At 38.5% G+C, this 15957-nt stretch overlaps 2 protein-coding genes across 6 annotated transcripts in view; both read right to left on the bottom strand.

Moving 5' to 3' along the window:
* Window positions 1–880: 880 nt before the first annotated feature.
* Window positions 881–2688, bottom strand: LOC135698342 (bcl-2-related ovarian killer protein-like). Its single transcript, XM_065218257.1, has 2 exons — window positions 2324–2688; window positions 881–1908 (listed from the first exon to the last, which is right to left on the bottom strand). Exons 1-2 carry the CDS (start codon window positions 2426–2428, stop codon window positions 1309–1311), a joined length of 705 nt encoding a protein of 234 aa, XP_065074329.1. The 5' UTR covers window positions 2429–2688; the 3' UTR covers window positions 881–1308.
* An 11639-nt stretch (window positions 2689–14327) lies between these two features.
* The window catches only part of LOC135698393 (bcl-2-related ovarian killer protein-like), a 79166-nt gene continuing 77536 nt past the window's right edge, over window positions 14328–15957 (bottom strand). For all 5 annotated transcript variants that reach the window (XM_065218362.1, XM_065218365.1, XM_065218364.1 and 2 more), the window contains exons 3-5: window positions 14920–15367; window positions 14551–14859; window positions 14328–14491 (exon numbers count right to left, since the gene is read on the bottom strand). In XM_065218362.1, coding sequence (XP_065074434.1) covers window positions 14339–14491; window positions 14551–14859; window positions 14920–15357 — 900 coding nt within the window. In that variant the 5' untranslated portion in view covers window positions 15358–15367 and the 3' untranslated portion in view covers window positions 14328–14338. The remainder of the gene's footprint in view (window positions 14492–14550; window positions 14860–14919; window positions 15368–15957) is intronic.

Below are 15957 nucleotides of genomic sequence, written 5' to 3'. Positions count from 1 at the left end.
CTGGTCACGTCTTCCTTCGGAAGGGAAGTAAAGCCGTTGGTCCCGGCCCATGTGTGTGTTGAATGGGTGCGATATCCTACGCAGGTGTGGAAGCTGCCTTCCTGCACATTCGATTGCCGTCAATGGATGGAAATCGATGTCACATTGAACCAAGGTGAAATACACTTAAAGTAAATGTGATTGTGCATTTAAAAAACCAAGTGTTTAAACACTTCGGTCATACGTGTGGAATTTTTTGAGTGTACTTTATAGGCCAGTACTGCCAGTTTTCCGGTACACTTAGGCTGTGAACCATTTGCCGAGTTAAATTAAACTCGTGGTTAAAAGTGACATTTCGAAAGTTATTCTCTATGTTCGAAAATCCCTGTGCTGTCGATCGACCGGTTTTCGATAAGAACTCAGCCACGGTTGTCAAAATTTAACTTCTTGTCTGTCAGAAATAACCACTCTCGGATAGCGGGGTTAATCGATAACTTTCCATCTGTCAAATTTTAATCAAAAGTTATAAAAAATCCACCAAATGGTTCAGAGCCTTAGATCCCCCACAGTAACACTTAAATTAATTATAAGTAAAGAGGCTGAATTTATAAAGAGACGACATGGAACAATCGATTATCTGTCAAAGTCATAGGAAAAGTTCTTCCAATCGAGCAGAAGACCTGTCAAATGGATAAGATGTCGCCTCTTTACCCAATTCAGTCTCTTTAATTAAAAGTACTTCATTCGAAAAATATAAGCGTTTTAAAACTTCTCTCCTATATGCTCTAGCGTAGGCTTAGTAGGTTCTCACCAAGGTTAAGTGCCGATGGGTTGCTGGTGAGAGCTGAGCAATGACAATGACAATATTTGTTATGAATAATACCACGATTTATGTATTTCAAAAAATTTATTTACGTCTATATTCAATACAAAGAAAAAAACAGAGTCAAAATTAGCTATTCATTGCTTTGAGCATTAGTATCACTCATTATTGCAGCTGGAACGTTTTGGTAAAGAATGGATTACGTAAGCAGGCTTTTAAAAACAGTAAAACAATCAACATTAGTAGACATTTTCAAAGAGCACCATTGTATTCAATGTTAAAATTATACCTCCCAGCCTAAGAGAAAAGTCTGGTTTCATTGCCATTCCCCTTTTTGTGTCAATGTTTTGTTTGCTCTTAAGGTTATCTACATTTAAAGAGATTCGATTAACATGCATAGTGCTAATAAGTGAGCTTGCAATTTGCAACCTGGTATTTTTTATGATCATCATAAACATGGTTATAAACATAAAACTATTATGCGAATAATTGCGTTTATGTCCTAGTTAAAATTTCGATAGATAACTGGAACCAAGATATTTAAGTAAAACCGAAATTAAGTAAATCACAAAGAGTGTTGAAATGGTGATTGCCATCCAGCCGAGGAATGTAATTTCGGTCTGCGGTGGATGAACGTGATCTTGTAGCCCTAGCCAGCCTCCTTTTTCGAGTAGCCATGCGCTTAGGTCCTCTTCAATTACATCGGTTGTCCCTTCGATAAGTTGTTGTAGATAATCATAATGCTCCTGGCGTACGCAATCAACGGCTAAACCACCGGCGATCGCGAATAGTGAGATCACTTTTCCCCAGGTTATATCTGTTTTGAAGAGATCCTTTGCTACGATGTGCAGCAGGTAACAAACCGAGTCGGGTTCGGTCAGTTCACCCCATGGTTCCACTGAAATTTGCCGGCTCACATTATTGTACAGCCGAGGGTGCATTCGTTCCAGCTCTTCACCCATTCCATTCAAAATTGGAGTTGTTTCACGAACGACCACACAGTTAGGAACTTCCATCGTGCTGCGCAAACGCTGTAAAATTTTTCTGTTCAGCAGTCCAGATCGCCTCAGTCTAGCTCGAATGTATTCGCCACAGAGACATTTTCCCTGTTCGTACATGCAATAGCACAGTTGGAAAAAAGAAAGGTATTAGAAAATATGCACGACCTTGAAAATCGCTAAGTAGGTATGCCGCTATATGCCGGAAAAAAATCTATTCTTTCTACTTGGGCTGTTCCTCATGTATTTATGTATTATTTTACCCTGCATCTCTTCGTCTCGATCTTCTTAAAGGTTAGTTGTTTTTATTGATATACCTACATACTTAGCTGTAGCAGCTCAGTAATAATTCGTATTGTTAGGTATTCCACTGTAAATCTTATCTGATCGTTGAATGGCTCGAGCACATAGGTTGTACTATAAAACGGACTGTGCATGAAATTGATAAGTGTTCACTAGTATACAACTCGAGAATGCAAATCAAATTGGATCGGCATGATGAATGAACACCATCCTTACTAACCTGGTTGATCACATCCTGCGTGGTGGTTAGATGATGGATTGGGCTACGTCGATTGGTCCAAACATTTGTAAAATTATTGGCAAGCGTTGGTGATGACTTCTCCATGATAAGTTTATGAAAGGTCCATCGATTTGGAAGCTGCACGGGCGATGATACTAATTGATCGTGCTGAGCGGTAACATTTGCACTAATCTACACATCGGATATTGTTCGTATTGATTCGCGACTATCGGAAAACCGCTTAGTTCTGATCGATTGATTGAATGACAGTGGTTAGATAACTCAGTCGTGACCAGCTGCTGGCACTACTAAAAATCTCCAGATCGAAACGATGATCGCGATCTTACTCTGGACTGGGGATGAGCTTGTGTGAAATGTCAGATCCAAGCGGTGTAAATATACGTGTATAATAAATATATCGTGTATTTGTATGCGTTCATGAAGCTGCTGCAAGTTAGCCCACGTTGAGCTTTTCTGTGATCATTCATATATGACACGATCAGTGGGACTATGCAGCAGTGTTTCCAAGGTTTTTTATTCAAAAGCTTATGATTATGTGGTTAAACACACTTTGTACCATATAAAATGTTGTAAAAAATTGTGCACCCACATAATCAGGAACCATAACCTTGACCTTACCAAAAACCATTACCATTGCCACAAACCATTACCATTGAAAATTGTTGTTTTCTACGGTTCGCGATCTTTAATAGTATTGGTAATCTTTAAGCCGAAAAACCGAAAAACTTTCAGCAATTTTAACAGAAAAATGGAGAAACTACGGTCCAAACTGTAACACAGCAACGGTGGACAAGCTAGAGGGTAAGTGATTTACATTATTTTCATAGCTAAGCCATAGAAAAATAATCTTTATTATGGTTTTCACTGCCCGGTGTCTGGCTGTGATTTTTGTTTAATAAAATATTATTGAATCCCATCAATCTTTATTTTATCATTGACACAAATAAGAAATCTCTGATAATAATAAAAAATCATGCATCCTTATCATATTTAATTTCTTTGAATGATTACTTTTTACACATTTTGCAGTAAAAACCGTTCTTGAAAAATGTGTAAAAAATACGTTTTATGGGTTTACACATAAATGTGTAAACGCAGTTTACACATTTTATGAGTAGACCCCTTTTTTCACGAAATGTGTGAAATTTTACACATTAATGCTGGTTACCGTGTAGCCACACTTACGGTGTGTCTGACAGAACAATATTATTAAAAAAGCAGTATTGAGGGATCCCCCACCATACGAAATTTTACACGCAGAGAAATTACATGTAGTTGAATCAAAAACAAATCTTTTTTGAACTCAATAATTCGATATTTTTGTTTTAAAAATTGATCATGGTTGAATCAACAATATTTTATTTAAATTCTAAACAACATATTTGCTGATTATGGAGCGTTGTGAAGGGGAAGAGCTGACTCAAGTCCCATTTTTGGTGGAGGGGATCAAATTTTTCTACGGATTGAATCTGGAGAAAAGCTCAGGTAATTTAATTTAATGGATATTGTTTACTCATAACGTTGAGCATATTGTGCATCAGATTTTTTAATGTAATGTTGCTTTTTTCTCGTTTCTAGGGCCTTCCTATTCTAAAGGAATAACTTGTAACGTTGCAGCCAACTGCCGCTACCCCGCTAGTATTGCAGGAAGCTGCAGACCAAACTGCTCGCTGTATTTAAGGCATTATAATAAGATTAATGTACTAAATACTGAAATGACATAAAATACATGGAAAAGCATCATTGTTCTTTCAAAACTGAAGGAAAAAGCATCAGAAATAAAAAAAGGAATATTATTGAGCTAACTAATTAATATTTTTGATTCAAACATACAAATTATTGATTCAACAAACAAAAATTGTTTCGCTATTTCAAAGAAAATTATTTTTGATCAATAATTTAAAAATAAAAAAATATCTTTGAATTCAATAAAAAATTGTTGGTGTCAACAATATTTATTGTTTGCCGGGAGACAACGATTTTTTTTTTATTGAATTCAATACAGAATATTGTTGAAATTAAAAATATATTTCTCTGCGTGTAGAGGTGCTTATTTTTCATGCGATACTTCTGTGTATCACACTTAGAAATAACTAATTTTACACGTGGCGGAATCCATCTTTGACATAAAGGATCAGACGTATGCAAATATTTCATGTAAAATTTAGTGCTCCGAGACTGAAAAGTTCGTTACTCAACGTTACTCGTTACATACGTTATATTGAGTTGAATTTCGCGTCTGTTATGACTCAATTTTATGTCAAAATTGACGCTCGTATATGTCAGTCTCAGAGAACCTGAATTTATATGATTTTTTTCTAAGTGTGTAGCGTTATATATACGTTGTGTCCGTGGGCCTCGAATACAGCGTATAATTCGTGTAACTTAACATTGCATTGGTTTAACCCAGCCCAGTGGCAGGCGCGTAGGCAACATGTTATACCGTGACAGCGGGCCCAGCAAAGCAAAATAAACGATTTGAGCCCGTTAAATGCTGTCTACTGTCAAACGCTGCTGTTGGTATAGGCCTTGTCAGTGGCCTGGTTTAACCCTTTCATAGGGAGCTAAGTAGTATCGGAATGGTCTATAGCAGCGTTTCTCAATCTATGGGTCGCGACCCATTGGTGGGTCGCGGGATGTCCTTTGGTGGGTTGCAGAAATTCTGATAACTTAGTTAGAAGCATTTAATTTTTATAATACTTATTTAAATCTGTTAACGGAATCCTGCATTAAAAATTATTAACACAGACAAACAGACATAACCCTAGTAGCACGCTTGTCACAAATCAATTGTAGAAACTTATATACGACTTATTTCAGTCATAAGCAAGTTGCTGTAACTTATTGTGATGAAAGTGTGCTACTCGGGAACACTCGCAAGTTGTTCATCGAACAAGCATTTAACGGTAAATTTAAAAGTATCGTAGTTGGTAGTATCACCAACAATCAATACAAAACTAACGATTTAAAATTGGCTCACTACTTGACTAGCCTATTGGTCCCAAGCAAACGATTAGCGTCCCCCATTCTAGTCGAAATTCTAGTACTACACTATGTTTGTTTTGATTAGCTATGAAAGTTTGACAGATAAAATGAGGGGTTAGTGGATTTTCTTATGTTTCGGGGGGGTGAATCGATTAGCTTGGGACCGAAGAGAGTACCAGAACTGAGTCAAAAAGTTGAGCACGTTTCTTCGGGACCTTCTAGTCTTAGAGTTACCTCTATGGTATCACCACCTGTGGCGCGCATAGTCAATTCCCTTGCGTTTGACGTTTAATCACTACCGCCATCTGTTCAGCGTACTACCCACCACAGTATACTCAACAGATGGCGGTAATGTTTATGATCACGGTAACCCCTATGCCAGGTAAGTATAGCGGTAATGTTTAAGCGACGATGTTTTACAGTAAGAAATATTCAATGAGTTATGTCTGTTTGTCTGTGATATTAATGTCATTTTCAAGATAAACGAATTATTTGATATGGCGGCTTCAAGCAAATTGTTCGTGGATGACGTTTCTGCCACCGGAGTGACATTTACGATACCTCAGATGCAACAATTGCATTTTGGCATTTTGGGTTTCAGGAAATCATGCAGTTTTAAGGCTTTTTATGCTTATATGTTATAGCCTTTGGAGTTTTAAAGACAGTTTTGGCCTTATAGTATCTGTATTCAATATTGGAGGGTCGCGAGCTTATGAAATTGGTCAAGATGGGACTCCAGATCCAAGTCAACATTTGTTTTTGTTCATTCAAATAGCGTTACATAAATAGAACTCGTTGGTTATCAGGGTTGGGACCAGTTCCAACCCAGAGTGTAGCCGAACTTTTTGGCAGTGTGAACCTCAACCTGAAGTAGGGCTTAAAAACAAACGATCAAACTGACGTTTATAAAAAAAAAACAAACAGACCCAATATTGATACCCGATTTAGGTTGGCACTGAATAATAAACGAATTCGCTAAAAGATGAGTATTCATTATCGTCTGTCCTGTTGCCAGTAGCATCTTGGTGGGGATGATTTTGAGTACCAAATGCGAAATGCTTATTTTCATCCTACACAAATGTACCGTTGTGGAACGTGTTATGTTGCTTTTCTCACTCAGATCGATAGAAGATTATTGCCTTTTGCAGAATTGATGATAATATCGATGTTTTAGGCTTTTGGGATCGATAATATTCAAAATAATAATTTATGCCAAAATTAATTTGATTTTTTTTTGCTTTTGAGGATCGTTTCCGATTTTGCCAATTTTGGGTTGGAAACTCAAGCGTTGATGAATATCAACAAAAGCGTATTCGTCGATGGATAATGAACTCATTTGTTCATTTCACTCATATGTTGACAGCAAAAACAATTTTCTGGAATTAATTCCTAAAGTAATCTACAAAAAAACCTCGCAGCTATTATGGAGCACATTTAGCAATGATTTATGATTAACCAAAATATTTAGTTGTGAACTTTTTACATATTAATTGTTAATCTGTCTGCCATATTAATAATTTCTGTCTGCCTGTCTGACCCTTATAGACTCGAAAACTACTGAACTATCGGCGTAGAAATTTGTATGCAGAGGTTTTTGGGGCCGGGAAAGGTTCTTATGATGGTTTGAGACCCAGAGAAAAATATAGCATTCTTTTTTGAATCGGCGCATAAACTAATATTGGATTCCGAGCAAGGCCGGGCACACGCAGCTAGTGTTGTATAATTCATGCTAAATGCTAATGATTAACCATTCATGATTAATTGTTGATTATTTTTTACGGCCTGGTTCTGACATTTCGGGTTGCTTTCTTCGAATAAAAAATCAAAGATATCTTGTGAATAAATTCATAGAAATTATCTGGTTAATTCTGACATTGAAAGTTCGAAGATATTTCCATAATTTTCAAAATCGTTCAATAACGGTATAAACAAATATTATAAGGATTAAATAAAATTCCCACACAGGAAAAAATCCATTCCAGCATTCGTCAACATCATGTCACGATTTTCGGGATAAGAAAATTTTTCGTTTACGAAACACCATGTATAAAAATCATGAACTCGTGAACATTGTTCCGTAAAATAAACGGTACACCTGTGTTACGTTGCACCGGGCACCAACAAAAGAATAAAAGTCATAGAAACGTGAACTTTGTTCTGGAAATCATGACCTTATTCTGGTAAACGTGATAAAATTTCATGAGGTGTGCTTAATATCGTAAACCTGTTCTTGAAGACGGGAACATGGTTCTCGTGTAAATCGTCAACATTAAATTATTTTCAATGTTTTGATTCGATTGTTCAGCATGGAAGTGGAAGGAAACTGCAAACGATGGAAGACTAGGTTGGAACAACGGAACGATGCAGGTTTCGCCCACACCCCAAATTGGCAACAGGCATTTGTCCAGCAGATGGAGGGTGTCCTTTCAGCTTATCAATTCAACGGATCTTCGGTCACCATGAACGCAGCTGCCACCACATTCATCATCATCATAACAAGCAACAAGCACCGAACTAGCGGAAATCATAGCGGTGGAGTAATCGTAAAAGTTTTCTCCATAACTCCACAACGCTTTGCCGCTTTGGAACAGGACGTTCACTGGTTCACCCTTTCCTTCGAAGATTACGGCCAACTTGATGAACTCCACCACTATTCTGACGATACGGCTCAGCGGTCTTAGGGATGGTCCATTAATTATCTCACGCAAATTTGGCCCATTTTCAACTCCCATTTCACATTTTTTGTATGGATCTTATTTTTGACGTAGGACTACGTCTTTGATTTCTATATAGGGTACACTTTGTGAAAACCGAAAATGGAACATGTAACAAATTAAGAAAGATTTTGACCGTTAATAACTCAGCTGCCCCTGGTCCAATTTCAATAATTTTATCACCAATCGATCAAAAATATGGCTACGCATCGATAACAATGCTATCGAATGTTGATTTTCAACAAGAAACTATTGAAAAACTGGTAAATTTTCAGCATTGTCCAAAAGAGTCGAATTAACTAACAAATCCACGAATTACCTACATGCATATGCTGCTTCCCCAGCACAGTCGTCAGAGAGTAGTAAGAAGACGAAACAAGTCGAAGTGGCATTCGCCTCCGATCCTCGGGCTCGTGCGAATAGGGAGGATGGAATTGCGTAATATTTTGCACACTCATCGCCATATTCAGAACCAAACGCAAATTCTTCGAGATAACCACCATCCGTCGTTTGGCTCGCCGTGGCGGTGTCTGACGTATCTCCGGTCTGATTTACGAGGTGTGCTGAAGGTGTTCCTGAAAAATGAGATCCGTGATGCTGTCACCTACACTGAACACGCCAAGCGTAAGCGGCCATGGATGTCATCTACGTTTTTGAAGTGACAGAGACGCACTCTGTTTGGTTTCGGAGGTTAAATCATCACCAACTTTGGAAACAAAACGGCTCTTTTCAGGCCCACCAAGCTTATTACAGTAAAGAGTAGGAATAGAATTCATCTGCCTGTTTGTCCATATTCAGAACCAACGACCACACAAAATGCTCATGTAATCAAACTGGAAGCAGGGGTACAAATTATTTAGATCAACCTTGATCAACTTTGAATCGCCACGGCCGGATATTTTCGATGGAAGAAGCAACAATCTAGCATCTAATTCGACGAAGACGGCAGGAAACATTTCTGGATCAACAACAGAAAAGGGCCCATCAGCATTTGTAAACAAACCGTTCCAAAGCCCATTCTTCAAAAATCGAAGGCCGCTCAAACAAACCAACACCATCATCGTGTAGGTAGAAGTTTCCCCTATCCGATGATGGTGTTGGTTTGTGTGGGTGGCCTTCGCTTTGTGAGTAAAGGGCTTTGGAACGGTTTGTTTACAAATGCTGATGGGCCCTTTTCTATTGTTGATCCAGATTTGTGAAGCCGAGTTATTTACGAAAGAGAGTGTCGATGAAGAGAATCGATCAATGTAGATAGGACCTATTTAAAAGTGACGCGAGATTTGTTTTCCGTACTGAGCTCTAATGCTACCGACGCCAGGGAGGCAGCTCCCAGAGATGTTATGCCTTAGAACATGCCGGTGGCGCCGACTGAGATTGGACCCAGGCCTGCTGGGGTGAGAGGTAATCACGCTAACCACCGGCGCCGATATCTTTGAAGGTGATATAACGGCGAATGAGAACGACCCAAATTTGAGTTTAGTTATCTCAGAAATAAGAAATAAAGTGCAGGAACTCAGCGATGAGTAAATTTGCCTCATGTATTCCCAGGTTTTTCCAGGATTTTCCATGGAAACATTCCCGAATTTGAGAAAAGTAAAAATTGGATTCACTCAGTCTATTGGTACTACTCCGAGACTGAATACAATTTTCGTCAATATATTCATTTTCTGGCAGATTGTTTAGGTTTTCCACAGGAAACCATGAGACAAATTTACTCATCGCTGAGTTCCTACACTTTTGGCGATTATGAATGAACTAAACTCAAATTTGGGTCGTTCTCATTCGCCGTGTACGCAAAAAGAAAATAGCCAGTGTCGCTACTTGATAGCAAACTACTCATAATGGGAGGAGTCTTTGTAGCTTTTATACCACTTGGTTGCACATCATTCTGCTTTAATCTAAAAAGATATAAAGCAGCGCTGCTGTCTGGTATCAGCTCATTTTTGCTTCGGACGGCGTGGTCAGCAATAGCAGCAGTAGGAAGGTGGTTAGTCCACTTTTCTATAACCTTACAAGCAACAATTGACTGGTCGTGGCAAAGGAGGTGCCAATCGTCATAGCAAATTCTTAGAGATAACCACCATCCGTCGTCTGGCTCGCCGTGGTGGTGTCTGACGTATCTCCGGTCTGATCTACGAGGTGTGTTGAAGGTGTTCCTGGAAAATGAGGTCCGTGATGCTGTCACCTACACTAAACACGCCAAGCGTAAGTAGCCATGGATGTCCTCTTCAATAAAACGGCCCTTTTCAGGGCCATCAAGCTTACATCAGTAAAGAGTTGGAATAGAATTTATCTGTGCTTGTTTGTCCATATTCAGAACCACAAGCCCCCAACGACCACACAAACTTGGTAGCAGGGGTGCAAGTGATTTTGATTGATTCTCGTAATCAACTTTTTCTTTGAAAAAGATTACAATAAATTTGGTACGCCTACAATTCAAAAACGGAAAGAGTTGAGATAATAGATATTTAATCAATTAAAAGAGCTTAATGCTCTTCACATATTCCGTCCACTAGCGAATAGCCGAATGACAAATGACCGAAAGAACGAATGGCCGAATGGACGACACTGGACGAATGGACGAATTAACCCTCATATTTTTTATTTTATTCTACATTCTTTATGCAATATGGATTTCTGTATTATTATTTTTATTAATAACACAATTTGAAATAATAGCCCATGTTTAACAGAAGGAAATATCTCTATTAAAAATATTAATTCTAAAGCGCAAAAAATCAGTTAAAAAAAAAGGATTTTGGAAGATCAACTCATGTTTAAACGAAGGAAAAATTGCTGTTAAAAATATTAGTTTACGAAGCTCTAAAAATCACTACAAAAATATGTTTCGCAAGAATAGAAGATTCATCTACTTCTACCACTTTCAACCAGACGGTTGTTCATCTCAGTTTTTACTGTTATGTGCATGACGGGGTTACCCGGGTACTCAGTACCCATTTGAATAACACGGTGTAGAAAAAATCAAAAAAATCTTGACGCACAAAGAGGTTAAATGTGAAAAATCTCACGAATAATTGCAGCGTCAATGAATCTGCTACAATCTAACTCGAAAGAACAGCTCATGTTTAAAAAAATTAAATATCTATATGAAAATATTATTTTGAAAGCGCTTAAGATCACCACAAAAAATATTTAAGAATATATTTTATTTATTTATTAAGATCTAAGATTATATATTTCAGTTGTTGTTAAGACTGTTTCCTAATTTATCGATCTTATTGCTGATTTGTGCAACATTAAAATCAAATGTATCTTTAGCAATTGTCAAGTTGATTAAGGGTATTAATTTCATTAATCCATTCGGCTATTTGTCATTCCGGGTCAGCTGTATGCACTTATAATCAAAACACTATTGTTGACGAATCCAAGCACCCAGTAGGGATAAGTTTGATAATAACCTGAAAATGACAGCTGCAGCTTTGCATGTGATCCAAGTTCACAATTGACCATTTTGTCAAGCAGTTTTTGCGTGACTTTCTACCAGCGATTTCACAAAACTGGACCAACTTATTTCAATTTTTTAGAAACGCACAAATGTTGGCTACTTTTCTCGAGGTTCTAGAAGAAAAATCTCAAAATAATGTTTCATTTCAAAGTTCGAGTGGTAGTAAACGTCAGTTTATCTGCTCGAATGAAGTGATTAATTGTAGGAATGAGAATCACAATTCAAGAGCCACATGTAAAAAGGGCATACAAGCTTTTTGTAAACAAACCTTTGTAGATCCTTTTCTCGCCAACCGAGGGTCGCCCACGTAAACCAACAACATCATCCGGAAGGGTACAGTTTCTCCATTCTGTACAAGTCAGTCTCGCACATGATTTTGGTAGGGTAAATGATGGCTTCGCCAGCCATCGACTGTTTTCGGCAACCACAATTTAAACGTTATTTTCGCTGTATTTTCTCACTAAAACACTTCGCTGAATGTATTTAAACGATTCCTTAGTCTTTAAGCTTCAATCCTAATACATTTTTATGGCTGAGAAAATCTGTTATGCCAGGTGTTTCTTCAAATGAAACATAAGCACATGAAAATACGGCTGATTTCGAGTTGCCGACAATAGAACAGCTGACAGTTTAAACGGAAAGGTTGCTGAGAAGTTTGGAGCGCCTTAAAAACGTTTTCTACCCGTTTTGGACAGTTCTGTCGATTGGAATGGATAGAATAGCTAGCAGCAGATAAATGTAAACAAACAGACACGTCATATGTGTGTGTGACGCTGAGAAAATGCTTATAGAAGTGCGGAAACTGCTTAGATTGCCGAGAATACGTAAATTCCCTTATGTCTTATCATTTTTGGAGTTATTTTTTTTGTAGAAAAAGTTGGTAAAAAGTTCTGTCCTGTTCAATTTTTTTCAAGCATAATAAGTAGGCAAAGTTGCTTCAGTAAACAAAACTTTTAAAATCACAATGTTTCACTGGAATCTAAGAGGGTGCGCCAACTCCTTAGTCGAGGTATTGTGAAATTCGTCATTTTTAAGCTCATTTTTTTACGTTGGAAGTTGGGTTTCTTTTACCATTTCATCATTTTAGTTTTTAGACTACTTCATCGTTTTTAATACTGCTCATTCGTTTCGATGACTCTTTCAGTATTTTCAAACCATTTTCGCACAATTAAGGCCGTTTTTCTAACGGCACCGGTGGTGTAGTGTTAAGCGAGATTGCCTCTCACCACAGCAGGCCTGGATTCAATCTCAGTCGGCGCCGCCGGGATGTTCTGAGGCATAACATCTCTGATCAAGCCTTCCTTCGGAAGGGAAGTAAAGCCGTTGGTCCCCGGTTCATGAGTTGATGGGTCGATAGGTGGTAGGGTCCAGGTGTGGGAGCTGCCTTCCTTGCGTCGGTTGCATTGGTGCTCAGCACGGAAAACAAAATGGACGGAAAACAAATAAAAAAAGGCCGTTTTTCAACTGACCTGGCGTTTTTTAGTTTTCCACCATTCAGCCATAATGATAGGCAATCATACAGTTTGATTGTATTTTTTTGGCGTTGTAAATCCATTTTGGGGCTTTCAAGTCAATTTTGGCCTTACAACATATTCAGTGTTGGTGGGTCGCAATATCATATTTTTTTCAAAGTGGGTCTCAATCGAAAAAGTTTGAGAACCGCTGCTTTACACTGTGGCCAATAGGGGCCGTTCATTAACTACGTAGACAGTTTTTGGGATTTGGGACAGCCTCCTAATTGTTCCACTACCAGGAGAAAAGCGCTTCCTAGGATTCAAAATAAAGTTCTGAAGATGATTTTGAAGTACCTATTACAATACTACACAGGTACACAGAATTTCGTATGTTGATACTTTGGAACAAATGTCCAACAAAAATCATTAATAATTTCAGGAAAAATCGTTACAATCTTCAATTGCAACTATCAATTCTCTTTAAAATTAGAAAGATTTAGTTTAAGTTTTTAGTTTTAAGATTACCATTGTTATACTGACATGTACTGCCCATAAAACCATAACTGTCACATATGAATAGGAAATCAATCAAAGATGGGACAATTATGCGAGTATCAGCAGTGCAGGTATAGAAAACCTGTTTGAAAAACTAAATTTCTAAGGCAGACACAATGTAAAAACCCTTACTGCTATTATACGCATAAGAGTCCCACGGTGCATAAGGATTACATAGAACATGGGACAGTTATGCGTATAACGGCAGCTTAGATCCTAACAAATAAGGTTGGTAAGTTACTGTAGTAGCTCGAGCGCCTAGATTGAAACATGAATGTATATTGATTAGAGTTTTGGAACAAATTAAGATTAAAAAAGGGGTCGAAGTGGACTTGTTTAAAATAATTGATTTGATAAATTAAGAGCGACGCCGGTGGTGTAGTGGTAAGCGTGATTACCTCTCACCCCAGCAGGCCTGGGTTCAATCCCAGTCGGCGCCGCCGGAATGTTCTGAGGAATAACATCTCTGATCACGCCTTCCTTCGGAAGGGAAGTAAAGCCGTTGGTCCCCGGTTCATGAGTTGATGGGTCGATAGATATGGTCCAGGTGTGGGAGCTGCCTCGCTGGCGTCGGTAGCATTGGTGCTCAGCACGGAAAATAAGATCAACGGAAAACAAACCAAGAAAAAAAAAGTGCCGTTTAAATCTTTAAACTACGGCAAAGATATTTTTTAAGGAACGAAGTTTGTATAATAAATTTACTGTAAAAGCTACTGATCAGTACCTATTGGGCAATTAGAATATGGATAACAATCTTGGCTCTGTATAGGACCTTTTCTTTCAACAGCAAACATCCTGTTCTTACATAATTCATCTTTTGTTATGTAAATATATTTGGAAACAAGTACAATCCTAACGTCTTAAATAAAAACACTACTATAAATAGACAAACTAACAAACCAGCTCCAACAAAACAACGTCCTGCAAAAGTTATCTCTTCCGGTGGGGGTCGAACTTTGTTGGCAAGCCCAACCTGTAATAAAAGAAAGTGGCTCATAGAACGATTAAATCAAAATGTTAAAAGAAACCTACCCAACCTCCGTTTTCGGAAATCCAAGTAACCAGTTCATCTTCAATAACATCAGCCACTCCTTCGATCAGTTTTGGTAGGTAGTCTGGGTGCCCTTGACGGACGCAGTCTACTGAAAGCCCACCAGCGATGGCAAACAACGAAACCACTTTGCCCCATGTAATATCGCTTTTGAACAAATCCCTAGCTATTGCACTTAACAGTACGGGAGCTGTTTCCGGCGTCTTAAGTTCACCTCGTCCGAATCGACTCAGTTGTCGAGCTACTCCGTTGTAAACCCGGGGATACATTCGTTCGAGCTCTTCGCCGACCTAGATGAGAGCAGAATATGATTAGTTTGATGCCGTGGAGACTTGTTTGAGATGTAATACACTTAGCAATGCTGGGAAAACTTCGCGCACGACATGGATGGTTGGTGTCCCAACGATGCTTCTAATTCTTTGTAGGCCAAGTTTTCTATTGAACACACCGGACTTTTTCAATCTACATCGGATGTACTGGCCGCAGAGGCATTTTCCTTGGGTTATAATATCCTGTGATGGAAGCACAGGTTGTTTCCATCCTATTGTGCTTGATAGTTTCCTAGTGACTACATCGCTAACATTACTCAGTCGTCTCCGTGCTGACGATGCTGAACTGAATGGTTGCAACGATCCAGAATTTATTGATCCTGGAGGGTCTCCGAGAAGGACCGTCGAGTGAAGGTTGGCCGGAAAACTAAATTTCCGGCGTGCTAATACGGGAGCACTCAGTCGGTCCGGCAGCAGATGATGATTGTGACTTAAGGGAGGAGCTTCGGTCGTTAGCATGGTGGATAACCTGCGAAAAAGTAACATAAAACCTTAATTATTGAGATGCAATCATCATGACTATCAGTTTCGAAAACTTATGATTCGTGAGGAAATTTGTTCAGGTCATACAGTTTTAATTAAATACGGTAAAACAAATCACGTGAGCGGTGATTAATTTTTTATCTCTGCGTCTTAATCATGTCGATGGATTTACAAGCTTTTACATGCATCTTGCACGTCCCACGCGACTTTCCTCCTTCTGAGCTTACTGGCAAGCCTTAGAGAAAATTGAAATATCTTTTTTCGCGACTGCGTTCACAATCGATTAAAGCATACTGGTAGGTACAGCCAGCTGGCTTAAGCTATCAAGATGGCCTGGAATTATGCGATGCATAATTGATACTTTTAAAACACCGCTCTACCCTTAACAAATCGATCTTAATTCATGGTAGTGTGCTTTTGATTTCAGTTTATAAAGGGTGGTTTCAAAATTGTTTGAACACTTTTGAATGCTTGTAGTTTGAAGTAACTTAACATTGAACAATTTCGTGGTTTTGTAATGCAAATAATAGAGCTGTAGATAAACAATGGAGATTTAATGTGTAAACAAGTTGGGTG

Source organism: Ochlerotatus camptorhynchus, unplaced genomic scaffold (assembly GCF_037179485.1).
Source record: "Ochlerotatus camptorhynchus isolate MF236.1 unplaced genomic scaffold, CSIRO-AGI_Acam_v1.1 ptg000085l, whole genome shotgun sequence".
Classification (NCBI taxonomy): Eukaryota; Metazoa; Arthropoda; class Insecta; order Diptera; family Culicidae; genus Ochlerotatus; species Ochlerotatus camptorhynchus.
This window is presented reverse-complemented; position numbering and strand designations above follow the sequence as displayed.

Coding starts and splice junctions, on each gene's coding strand:
- LOC135698342 (XM_065218257.1), bottom strand. CDS start 2,428: ATGGAGAAGTCATCACCAACGCTTGCCAATAATTTTACAAATGTTTGG. Junction 1,909..2,323: donor CGCAGGATGTGATCAACCAG/GTTAGTAAGGAT, acceptor ATGTACGAACAG/GGAAAATGTCTCTGTGGCGA.